At 58.8% G+C, this 12,125-nt stretch overlaps 1 protein-coding gene across 1 annotated transcript in view; it reads left to right on the forward strand.

Moving 5' to 3' along the window:
- Window positions 1-7,764, forward strand: part of FGFR3 (fibroblast growth factor receptor 3) — a gene marked incomplete at its 5' end in the record, with an annotated part of 18,333 nt that extends 10,569 nt beyond the window's left edge. The window contains 14 exon segments of the mRNA XM_014589498.1: window positions 182-357; window positions 467-590; window positions 674-864; window positions 1,774-1,924; window positions 3,197-3,393; window positions 3,718-3,863; window positions 4,284-4,405; window positions 4,481-4,591; window positions 4,671-4,861; window positions 4,993-5,115; window positions 5,205-5,275; window positions 5,431-5,568; window positions 5,734-5,839; window positions 5,958-7,764. Of these exon segments, the coding sequence (XP_014444984.1) occupies window positions 182-357; window positions 467-590; window positions 674-864; window positions 1,774-1,924; window positions 3,197-3,393; window positions 3,718-3,863; window positions 4,284-4,405; window positions 4,481-4,591; window positions 4,671-4,861; window positions 4,993-5,115; window positions 5,205-5,275; window positions 5,431-5,568; window positions 5,734-5,839; window positions 5,958-6,104 (1,994 nt within the window).
- Between the last annotated feature and the right edge of the window lie 4,361 nt (window positions 7,765-12,125).

Below are 12,125 nucleotides of genomic sequence, written 5' to 3' on the forward strand. Positions count from 1 at the left end.
CAGAGGCGGACACACTGTACGGGAGGAGGACAGGCTGCAGGGGTCCGGCAGAGGCTGACACACTGTATGGGAGGAGGACAGGCTGCAGGGTGGGCAGGAGCAGTTTTGGGAAGGGGTCAGGTCAGGTGGGCCTCTGCTTCCCACCTCGGTTATGGCCCTTAAGAGCACCTCTGGCCGGCAGGGGCCCCTTACTGGACTCGGCCTGAGCGGATGGACAAGAAGCTGCTGGCTGTGCCAGTCCCAGCCGCCAACACAGTTCGTTTCCGCTGTCCGGCTGCTGGCAACCCCACTCCCTCCATCTCCTGGCTGAAGAATGGCAAAGAGTTCCGTGGGGAGCATCGCATAGGGGGCATCAAGGTAGGCCTGGGGTCGGGGGCGAGGCTAGGCCAGGGGGCGGGGGAAGGGCCTCGACCTGGAAGAAGTGGGGTGAGGGTGGGTCCGGCAGTGCGTGCATCTCATCCTGCAGCTACGGCACCAGCAGTGGAGCCTGGTCATGGAGAGCGTGGTGCCCTCGGACCGCGGCAACTACACCTGTGTGGTGGAGAACAAGTTCGGCAGCATTCAGCAGACGTACACGCTGGACGTGCTGGGTGAGGGCCAGCGCTGCGGGTGGGGGCGTAGTGGGGTGGCGGCACACCCCAGAGCGGTCCCTGAGCCCCCGTTTGCCCTACAGAGCGCTCTCCGCACCGGCCCATCCTGCAGGCGGGGCTGCCGGCCAACCAGACGGCAGTGCTGGGCAGCGACGTGGAGTTCCACTGCAAGGTGTACAGTGACGCCCAGCCCCACATCCAGTGGCTCAAGCATGTGGAGGTGAACGGCAGCAAGGTGGGCCCCGACGGCACGCCCTACGTCACCGTGCTCAAGGTGGGTGCTGCCGCAGGTTGGACCTGGGACAGGCTGGGGCTTCCTGGGCCCCGGGTCTCCCTCGGCTGGGGAAGAAGTGTGGCGTTCTGCGCCCAGAGAGTAGGGGGCCGAGTCTCGGTAGTCTGGCCCTGCTCCGGGCTGCAGGCAGCAAGCAGCCCCGAGGTGGGACCTGTTTTCCTGTCTGCTCTGAGGGTTGGCTTCTCCCCATCAAAGCCCTACAGCTTGGAGCTAGGCCTGCAGAAGGCCTCCCTGGGGTAGGCTTGTGTTCAGGTGACAGAATGGTGGCCTGGAGCAGGAGGATGGCAGCTGAGTCCCCTCCCTCCCCTCTGAACCCAGAGGACAGAATAGCTGCTCTGGAGCTGGCCCTGATTATCTGTGTGCAGAATGCCCGGCCCGCCTCCCGCAGCCCTAGCTTTGTTCCCACAGCTACAGGGGTGGGGGCTACTGGGTCGGGATGGTTGCGACACTTGAAGTCCAAAGAAAAACATCTGCTCAGAGACAAGATGGTCTGGTGGGGTGGGGAGCAGGCGCTGGGACGTGAGCAGGAGGCCAGTCCCGGCTGGGGGAGGCTGTAGGCCCCCTGGGCTGCTGCCTTCCTCTTGCTGCTTATGAGAGCTTATGTGTGGTTAGCCCAGCCAGGACCCCCAGAGTGGGCAGGTGGGGGCTGGAAGGGCTCTTGGAGGAGTCTGGGCTCTGGGTTCTTGGGGGTGGACACGGAGAAGGCATCCTGTGAAATACCGCCATGAGGTGCCTCTACACCTCTTCCAGGCAGCCTTCCTGGTTGATGCAGCCCAGCCCCGATCCGTTCCTTGGGAGGGGGGTGGGTCTCCCACATCCTGCCTCATCCTGCTTGTACCTGGCCAAGGCTGCCTCGGGGGTGTGCCTGAGCCGGGTCTCTTGTCCCCGCAGTCCTGGATCAGTGAGAATGTGGAGGCCGACGCACGCCTCCGCCTGGCCAATGTGTCGGAGCGGGATGGGGGCGAGTACCTCTGTCGAGCCACCAATTTCATAGGCGTGGCTGAGAAGGCCTTTTGGCTGCGTGTTCATGGGCCCCAAGCAGGTAACAACTCTGTCCCACGCCTGCCTGGCACGCCGAGCTCCAGCTCCATCGCCCTGGCCATGCGCCCGCCCTCCAGCACGCCGCCTGCACGCCCCCACCCTGCTCGATCCCCACCCCATGCTCACACTCCATTCCCGGCCTCCTTGGCAATACTGGCAGCTCAAGCTTCTGCTGTGACTCCCCTGTCGAGCCCCGTGGCCTGTGCTGACCGCCCTCCCCACGCCCCCTGTGTAGTTTTAGAAGGTTCTCAGTACCTGCCAGGGCTGAGTCCCGTGGTGTTGCTGAGGTCACCTCTGCCTTTCCCACGACTGGCTCCACTGCCTGCTCACTGTCAGCCTGTCCGTCTTTCTGTCCTGTCTGCACCCCTCACCTCTGCACTAACCTCGCATGCTGCCTCTGTGCAGTACCATGCTGTCCGCCGCCTGACGCTCCCCTGGGACAGAGGACTCGCCGGTGGAGGGACTGGCTTCGGGCTCGGTGCGGACGCAGGAGGCGGAGGGCTCCGGGCCCCACGGCTGAGGCGGCGGCCGAGGCGGTGGCCGAGGTGGTGGTGATGATGGTGGCGGCGGCGGCGTTTTCCTTGCAGCCTGGCCAGATCGTCGCTGCGTGGACTCTGCTGCAGTGCCCGTGGGAGGTGCTGGCGCTGGCCTATCGCTCTCTGTTCTCTCTTTGTAGACGGCGGGCGCTAACACCACTGACAAGGAGCTAGAGGTTCTGTCCTTGCGCAATGTCACCTTTGAGGACGCGGGGGAGTACACCTGCCTGGCGGGCAATTCTATCGGGTTTTCTCATCACTCTGCGTGGCTGGTGGTGCTGCCAGGTACTGGTTCTGCTACTGCTCGCTCTGCACCTGTCCTGTAGGGGTGCTGACTTGGACATGCCAAAGCCGAAGGACGGAGCCCACACCCGGCCCTGTGCTTGGCGCAGGAACACAGCCAGCCCGGCCCTGTCTTGGTCCTGGGGAGGCCAGTCAGGCTCACACAGCCCTGTGGGCGGCTTTGGCATCTCCTAGGCACCTGGGTGGCGGTATGGGTGCTGCTGGCTCCGCTGGGCTCCTTCTCTCCTGGGTCTGGCCCCTGCTGACGCACAGTCATTTCTCATCATAGGACCCTCAAGCTGAGTGGGGGAACTGGCCTCAAACCCACCCAGCTCTGACCTCCCCAGGGAGGCTGAGCCCCCATCCCTGCCCCTGGTGGTTCCTGCGGCTCTGCCCAGACAGCCCTGGGGGCTGCCGAGAGGCTGGGCCAGGCCCCAATGCCCATGTCTTTGCAGTTGAGGAGGATCTGGTGGAGGCTGACGAGGCTGGCAGTGTGTACGCAGGCATCCTCAGCTATGGGGTGGGCTTCTTCCTCTTCATCCTGGTGGTGGCAGCCGTGACGCTCTGCCGCCTGCGCAGCCCCCCCAAGAAGGGCCTGGGCTCACCCACCGTGCACAAGGTCTCCCGTTTCCCGCTCAAGCGACAGGTAACAGAAAGTAGATACCAGGTTCCGAGCTGCCTGTCTGCCCACCCCCTTGGACCCCCACGGGCCCGCCGTCGTCCCGGGCTCTCGAACTCAGGGACACCTGGGGCCTGCCTGGGATGATTTCTCTGTCACTGGGTGGGCTGTCACCATGCAGAGCCCAGGTTACCAGTCAACACTGTGGAGATCAGAACACCCCCTTTCGGTTCAGTGTCCTGCCCTGCATAGCCTCGGCTTTGCTGTCCCTGGGGCCTGCACCCCTACCACCCAGTCCCCACTCCACCCCTTATCCCTCGTAGTGAGGCACCAACCTGCCCCTGCTGACCCAAGCAGGTATCCTTGGAGTCCAATTCGTCGATGAACTCCAACACGCCACTGGTCCGCATTGCCCGGCTGTCCTCCGGAGAGGGCCCCACGCTGGCCAACGTCTCTGAGCTTGAGCTGCCTGCTGATCCCAAGTGGGAGCTCTCCCGGGCCCGGTTAGTGGTGGTGAGGGATGGCATGTGCAGAGGAGGCCAGGGACCTGGCAGGGGTTTTGGTAGGGGTGGCTTCAGCTCAGAGTCTGGTGGGAGTGTAGAGCCATAAAAGATGCGGCAGATATTTGAGGTGGTCTGGGGCCCCATGGAAATGCTACTGAGGTGGGGTACAGGGTGAGGACCTATGCCCTTAAGGTCTCTGAAGGGCATGGCACAGGGCGAGAGGCCAAGAGTGCCGCTTCTCGTCCTCACCAGCAGGGGCGCAGGGCAAGTGTGGAGGCTTCCCAGAGGTGGTGGTGCTGGGCCTTCAGGGCTAGGCTGGGGCTGAGGCAGCAAAGTGACTCCCAGCTGGGCGGAAGTGAGGAAGTGGGCCCTTGAGCAGACTGGCTAGCACACTCATGGCCCCTTCCCTCCTGCCACCAGGTTGACCCTAGGCAAGCCTCTCGGGGAGGGCTGCTTTGGCCAGGTGGTCATGGCAGAGGCCATTGGCATCGACAAGGAGCGTGCTGCTAAGCCCGTCACTGTGGCTGTGAAGATGCTGAAAGGTGAGGAGGGAGGGAGCAAGGGGCACCTGGTGGGACTGGGGTCACCACCATCTGACAGCCCCTCTTCCTGCACAGACGATGCCACCGACAAGGACCTGTCAGACCTGGTGTCCGAGATGGAGATGATGAAGATGATCGGCAAGCACAAGAACATCATCAACCTGCTGGGGGCCTGCACGCAGGGCGGTAGGCGCATCTCCGTCAGGCGGGGTGGGGGCAGCCCCCGCAGGGCCCAGCGTCCCCACTGAGGCGCCCGTGCCCGCAGGGCCCCTGTACGTGCTGGTGGAGTATGCGGCCAAGGGCAATCTGAGGGAGTACCTGCGGGCACGGCGGCCTCCGGGCATGGACTACTCCTTCGACACCTGCAAACTGCCTGAGGAGCAGCTCACCTTCAAGGACCTGGTGTCCTGTGCCTACCAGGTGGCCCGGGGCATGGAGTACCTAGCCTCCCAGAAGGTGAGCTGGGTGTGAAGGCACAGTGGGTGGCCCGTGTGGGTGACAAGCCTTCTGGAACCGTAGGGGTCAGGGCAGTCCACAGAGCAGTGATGGGGCTGGCCAGTCTCAGCCGTAATCCCCGTGCCCCCCAGTGCATCCACAGGGACCTGGCTGCCCGCAATGTGCTGGTGACAGAGGACAACGTGATGAAGATCGCAGATTTCGGCCTTGCCCGCGACGTGCACAACCTTGACTACTATAAGAAGACCACCAATGTGAGCTTGGCCCTGGGGGTGGGTGGGGAGGATGAGGTGGGCTGAGCCCGAGGCCGGGCGGCAGCCAATACCTCCCTCCTGTGCCCTAGGGCCGGCTGCCTGTGAAATGGATGGCACCCGAGGCCTTGTTCGACCGAGTCTATACCCACCAGAGTGACGTGTATGTGTCCCTGTGCGTGTGGTCCTCACAGTCCCCTGGCCCTGCTCCTCCTGGTGCCCTCACCTAGCCCATAGGTGGCATTTGTTCTGGGGTGGTGACTGCTGAGGGAATGGGCCTGGGATCACAGGATGGCCTGTCCTTGCCTACCCCCACAGTTGGTCCTTCGGGGTCCTGCTGTGGGAGATCTTCACGCTGGGGGGTTCACCATATCCTGGCATCCCAGTGGAGGAGCTCTTTAAGCTGCTGAAGGAGGGCCACCGCATGGATAAGCCGGCCAACTGCACACACGACCTGTGAGTGTGGCGTTCCTGGACCCCCTCTACCAGGCCCAACGGGGTATGGTTCCCATTGTCGCCTCAGCTCTGGCTGGGCAAGGGGTGGGCAGCTGAGAGGAAGCAGGCTCGGGCTGGCATGGTGGGCATGGGCCTAGAGCCTGCCCTGAGCCCCCTCCCCACCAGGTACATGATCATGCGGGAATGCTGGCACGCCGTACCGTCGCAGCGGCCCACCTTCAAGCAGCTGGTGGAGGATCTGGATCGCATCCTCACCGTGACGTCCACAGATGTGAGTGTGGGCCCCTACTCGGTCGCTCTGCCTTTTGACACGAGGCAGTCCTGGGAGCACTTTGGGGTGGGACGGGACTTGGAGGGCACAGCACTGATCGCCCACTTGCCTGCCGTAGGAATACCTGGACTTGTCGGTGCCCTTTGAGCAGTACTCCCCGGGAGGCCAGGACACCCCCAGCTCCAGCTCCTCGGGGGATGACTCCGTGTTTACCCATGACCTGCTGCCTCCGGCCCCACCCAGCAGCGGGGGCCCAAGGACATGAAGGGTCACTGGTCCTGCAGGCCGAGCCCCCCTAATGTGAGAGCAGACCCCAGCCGACTCTGCTGCTGCCGCTGCTGTTGCATGCAGTCAGCCTGGGCCCCAGACCTGCTGCAGATGGACAGACCGACGGACGGAGCTTCATATCTGTGTGCCTGTGCGTGTGCGTGAGAGCCTTATGGCCCTCGAGGGTGAGGACCCCGGGGTGTCTGCACTGCTGTACAACAATCTCCAGGGTCAGCAGCACCGAAGGGCTTTTCTTCTGGGGAGACCAAATGTCGAATGTAAGGGGACTCACCCCGTGAGACCCCTTGGGGCAGGGGGCTGGGCCAGAATGCCTTGGCTCGGGCCTGTCGGCCTCACTGCCACTCCACAGGGAGCATCACAGAGTGGGCCAGGCTCTGGTGTCCGGGTGGGCCCTGGCCCCTCCCAGTGCCCAAAGCTGAGCCTGCAGGGAAACCCCCATGGGGCGAGCCTCCCGCCTGAGTGGCATCTTGTGCTTGGGGGTGAGTGGGCAGCTCCTCTCCTCCAGGCCTCCCCACTAGCCACCCTGCCCCTCAGAGGCTGAAATTACGGGTACCTGAAGGTGGGAGCCTTTAACTTCTGTCCAAAAGGTTCATTCCAGAAACGAGTGTACATTTATATAAATAGATGCTGTGTATATGATATACATACATACATATATATAAATAACTATATGGAAGAAGAGGCTGGTACAACGGAGGCATGGGATCCTGGGGGTGCAGGAGGCAAGGGGTTGCCCTGGTGGGAGGAGGTCCTCATGGGGGACTTGCTGTTGAGACAAAATGCAAAAAAAGGCAGAGGAGCAAGGGGCTTTTCTGTCACTGCAGTTTTGTTTTAAAAATTGTACCTGGACCTGTATATTTGTAAAGCTATTTATCACCCTTGTCCTGGCCCCCGCCCCGCACTTAGTATTTAGCCAGCCACGTGGCAGAGTTTTAAGTTTTAACTTATTAACAGCTGAGAAAGTTGATGTCACATTTAGACGGATTGCAGGAATGTATGTCCAGATTATATCCCAAGGCCGAAGCTGGCCCCCTTCAGGTCTAAAAGGTCATTAATATTTGGAGGTGTTTCCAGTGAGGATATTTTATTTCCTTTGGCCTTCTTTTTGCAGGGGAATTAGATTTCTATAGGATTTTTTTCTTTAGGAGATTTATTTTTTTGAATTTCAAAGCAAGCTAGTATTTTCATACAAATTCTAATTGCTGCAAGTTCCAGGCGGGGAGGCAGTGTCCAGGGAGGGGCTGGCCCTGCGTGCAGGTTCAGATGTTATTAGATGTTCCAAGTTTATATATATCTATATATATAATTTATTGAGTTTTTACAAGATGTATTTGCTGTAGACTTAACACTTCTTACGCAATGCTTCTAGACTTTTATAGCCTGGACTGCTACCTTTCACAGCTTGGGAGAGAAGGCCGTGAAGTCAGCTTTGTTACTTTTTGTACTGTTAATGGGCCCTGAGTTGGGTGGCTGTCCCTTGCTCGCCAACCGGCTAGCCAGCACGGTGGTGGCTCAGGGCAGCCTCTTCTCAGGGCCCAGCCACTTGGTGGCCAAAGGTGTAGGCCCAAACCGGCAGATGTGATTTTGTTAACCCAGCAGACTTTCTAAAAAAATAAAAGAGAGACGACTGGTTCTGATTCTGGCTCCCCGCTTTCGTGCCTTCTATTGCTCTGGGATTCGGGGCAGCTGCGTGCTCTCACTGCGTGTCAAAGACAGGTTCTGTCATATGTGCCCTCCAGGGGAGGGAGGGACCGCTAGCAGGCCATGCCAGCAGCAGCCTCTGTGTGGTCCCCAAACACAGGCGCTGGTCCCCTCTGGCTGCCCCGTCACGTGCTCTCCAGGGGTTTCCAGCCCAGGTCTCTGGCTTGAGTCCATATTCATAGAAGGGTCCCCTGTGGGGCTCATGTCTAGGTACTTGTGGTTGGTTCTGAGGCCTCTCCCTCTTCTCCCATCCCCTGGCATCTGCCTGTCCAGTCGACTGGGGTATGGGAAGTGCCCCTTCCAGGGCCCTACAGAAGCAAAATTCTCACCTGGGCCCCTTGTTTAAACCAGACCTCAGGACTAGTGGCCACACTCCTGCTCCTGGTCACCTCCTCTCCTCTTCCACTGCCTGGCAACCTCTTGGGGCCACATGGTGACCCCTGCCCCTGGCAGTGGCTCCTAAGACTTAGCTGACCCTTGGCTGATTGGGGCATCGAGGACCCAGGGTGGGCCAGACACCAGCTCCTCCCAAGTTCACAGGTCTAGCAGAACAAAAGGAAGGCTTCCTGGAGGAGGAGTTGGCCTGTGGCACAGAGCTGCCTGTGCCTTCCCTGTGCTGCCTTTCCTCCTCTCCACTACCCTTCGGGTCTCATCCTCTGATCTTGTGAGGCAGCCAGGAGGGGAGCCTGGGTTGAGGGTTCCAGCTGCAGGACTATGGAAACCTTTACTCTGGCTTCCAGGAAACTTGCTGTTCTTAAACTCACCTTCCAGGTGAGGGGAGCCTCTTGTTTCTGGATAGGGAGGCTGCTACGGTTTTGGTTCCAGATAACTGGTATCTCCTAGTGCCTCACCCCATTCAGGGAAGGACTTCTTTGGGGGCAGCCATAGGCCTGATGAGGAAAGGAGGATTCCAAGGGACCCCATGCCCCAAAGTTCCTCAGCCCTTCTCCAGCCTGCCTATAAACTCTATGCTGAGGACCTAGAGGTCACCAAGGGAAACCAGCGAGAACCTGAACAGGCCAGACTGAGTGTAGAGGGCAGTGAGGGGACACCAGGCCAAGAGGAAGTTGGGGCCAAAGTGCAGGTTGGGCAGAGGGTCAGCGTGGCTGGGAGGGAAGCTAGCGGCAGGTACCTGGCCCCACTTGGGCAGGCAGAGTGTGGCTCTCAGAGCACGGGCTGAGGGCGCCCCCTGGTGCTGGCTGGGCTGTGCAACCCCAAAGCCTGGGCCCAGGTGGACCCCAGGTGCACACAGTTGGATCTAGGGTAGGTGCTGGATGGACCCTCAGACCTAGCTACTGGAGGACAGGAAGTGTCATGGACAGGTCATCCTACTTCCTCTCCAGGAGAGATCTTAGGCTGACAGAGGCCTAGAGAGAGACGAAGCTCCCAGGCAGCCAGCTATGGCCACCAGGACAGGTGGGCACCCAGAACTTGACCTTGGAGCTGCCCTGCTGGGGCTTCTGGGTATTTCCCTGCCCAGTAAGAACCCATGGACACGGGTGCGATTCCTGTTATCCTGTGCCTTCCAAGTCATCCCCATCATGACATTGGTAGCTGTTTAAACCAGGAACTCCTTTGGGTGTTAGATGTCTTATCCCCTCTATTCTAGAATAGACCCTGCTCTTCCCTCCCTCTGCTTATGACTTTTTGAGGGGACAGTGACTCCTATGGACATAGTTGGTGGCTCCCATGGGGCTGTCCAACTTACTTCTAGTCAACACAGAGACAGGAAGGCTCCCCAGCTCCCTGTCCCCATTTCCAGCGGTACTGGGTGGATTGCAGTGATTCGGGAACCACTGGCCGGAATTACTGTCGATTTGTGGAGAAGCTGGGGAATCAGTCCTCCCCTTTGCATTTTCTGTTTTCACAAGAAACTGGTCACCGGCACCAACAGACAGACAAGGCAATCTTTCCTCAGGAACCACCACGGGTGCATGGGCTTTCTATTGTTCAGTTCTGTCGTGTTCTCATGGCCACTTTGGCCTTGCTTTGGCTGGGGGGCGCCCCTTCAACTGCTTGCTGACCCCTGAGTAACGTCCCCACCAGGAAGCACTCCCTGTGATAGCCCTGGGATCAGTATTTCCTTGAGCTCAGGTATAAAGATCCTGTAGACAGGGTCTTCAAAAAGTTTGTGGAAAACGCTTATGAAAAAACGATTTCATTGGAGATTTTGGGTACCAAAACAAACTCATAACTTTAATTACATTTTCCCCATGAACTTTTAGAAGTTCCCTCATATGTGGCCTTGAGAACTTTTGGAGAGATGAATATCACTTAGAGAGACCGACCCCTGCCAGCTCTCCGGAGGCACCAGCTGAGGTTCAGCTCTGGCCCTTGCCCTCAGGCTCACAGGGCCTGTGTTCTAGGCTGCCTACCTCAGGGACCTGGAGGTCTAGGAAGGCCTCTGAAGATGGACCTGGCCCTGACAAAGGAAAAGGCAGCGGGAGCCTGGCTGCATGGGGGTGATGCTGCCGGACACAGGCTGATGTCCTGGGCCCCGGGGTGGGGAAGGGGGAGGGAGACAGGATGCCACGCCTGTCTCGCCACTAGCATCATCCATCCATTCTCCCAGCTGGGAGCCTCCTAGTACAGGCGCAAGTGATGTGGGATGGGAGAACTCTTGCCACCGCTGGGACCCTCTTAAACAGTGTTGAGTCTTTCCAAGGGCCTGAAGAATGTTCCAGAAGAGTGCCCTCTGAGTGACCCCACAGCCAGGATCCCAGCCACTACCTAGCAGGAAACTGGTTACAGTCCAGAACACCTGCCTCCCACAGGCCTAAAGCTATGCAGACAACCTGGGTGCCAAGTGTCTGGCCCTAAGGGTCCACTGAGGGTCCTGAGGGCCTCGAGAGCCTCTTAGGTGGCAGCTCCACCAACCTGTACAAATAAGCCACCACGTGGCAGAGGAATCACTGGGATGGTACTTTATTAGATCTTATATCAAAATCTGTATCTAGAAAACACACTACCATGTGGCCTGTCAGTGCCAGTCTGGTACAGAGACAAAACGATGACGGACGGGACCTATGCCGCACCAAGCACAGGTGGTCTCGAGGGAATACCGTCTCACAACCCTGCAGACACACCCTTCAAGGCAGGGGGCCTGGAATCCAAGGAAGGGGACGATCCTGGATCCTCTGAAACTGGCCTCACAGCATGGTGCCCCAACTAGGGGAGGTTACTGCTGCCCACACCACTGTCATGGAAGCAAACAGCCAGCTCTGATGGCTTCTATTATGACTCTTCATGTGTCAAATGGCTCCAAGAAATAACCTTTGAACTGCTGGGAGCCAGCCGGTGGTGTGGTAGTTAAGGTGTCTAGATCCCACATGGATGGCCAGGCAGTTTGAGACCCAGACTCGTGGCTTGATAGACATGCTGGGTGTTTGTGTGCCCACAATCCCAAGAGGAGGATGGATTGTGGCATCGTTATCCCCCTTGCGGGGAGGTGCCTTCTCACCCCCTCCCCATCTCCCTCTCTCTGGTGAGCACATGTGCCCTATAGCAAATTAGGGGAAAAACGAGCTGTTACAGGAACGTGAACTTGATGTTTTAATAACACTATTTCTACAAAATGTTTCACACAGTCTGAGAAGGGCTCTCCAGTGGAGCTGCCACTAGACACTGAAGGACCTGAAGGGAGTGAAAAGAGAGCACTCGCTTCTCCAGCACGTGGTGAGACGGTGCCACCCCGCCCGCCTGGAACCACGAGAACACTGCCAGGGGGTTGTCAGAAATTACATGATGCCTTTCATTCTCACAAAGTCTAGATTGTGATGATTCCACAACTACTCTGGAAGCCATGTGCCAGTTTCCTGAATTCCTATGTAAGTGGGGGTTTAGGTGGCGTGAAAGAGGAAATCTTGAATTCCCAGGTTGGGAGTTCCAATTCCATTTTCAACAGGTGCCCACGGACGCCAAGAACTCAGGCCCGGGGCAGTGGTAACATGGACAGTTGAAATGCAGCTGCCCTTCTGAAAACCTGATCACACAACGTCTATTTCTGGATCCACTATTTCTCATACTATACCTGGACTCTAGTTTCAGCAGCGATAAATAACATTCAGTGCAGAAGAAGCAAACACAAAATGATCAGAGGGAGAAAGCCTGTGCTAGACCAGGGCAAACGTTACTAAACCCCAAACAAGTTCCCACTAGCACTCCCCCCATGTGGGCTGCCATGCCCCACCAGCCTTCAGAGGAGCCAGCCAGCTTCCCGAAGGGAGAGGGCAGCAGAGCAGCCTGTGGGGACCAGCCTACGGCAGCCGCATGTTCTCCCGCAGTAGGCCATGGGGGG

This window comes from Tupaia chinensis, unplaced genomic scaffold, assembly GCF_000334495.1.
Source record: "Tupaia chinensis unplaced genomic scaffold, TupChi_1.0 Scaffold000360_1, whole genome shotgun sequence".
In the NCBI taxonomy this organism is placed as follows: Eukaryota; Metazoa; Chordata; class Mammalia; order Scandentia; family Tupaiidae; genus Tupaia; species Tupaia belangeri.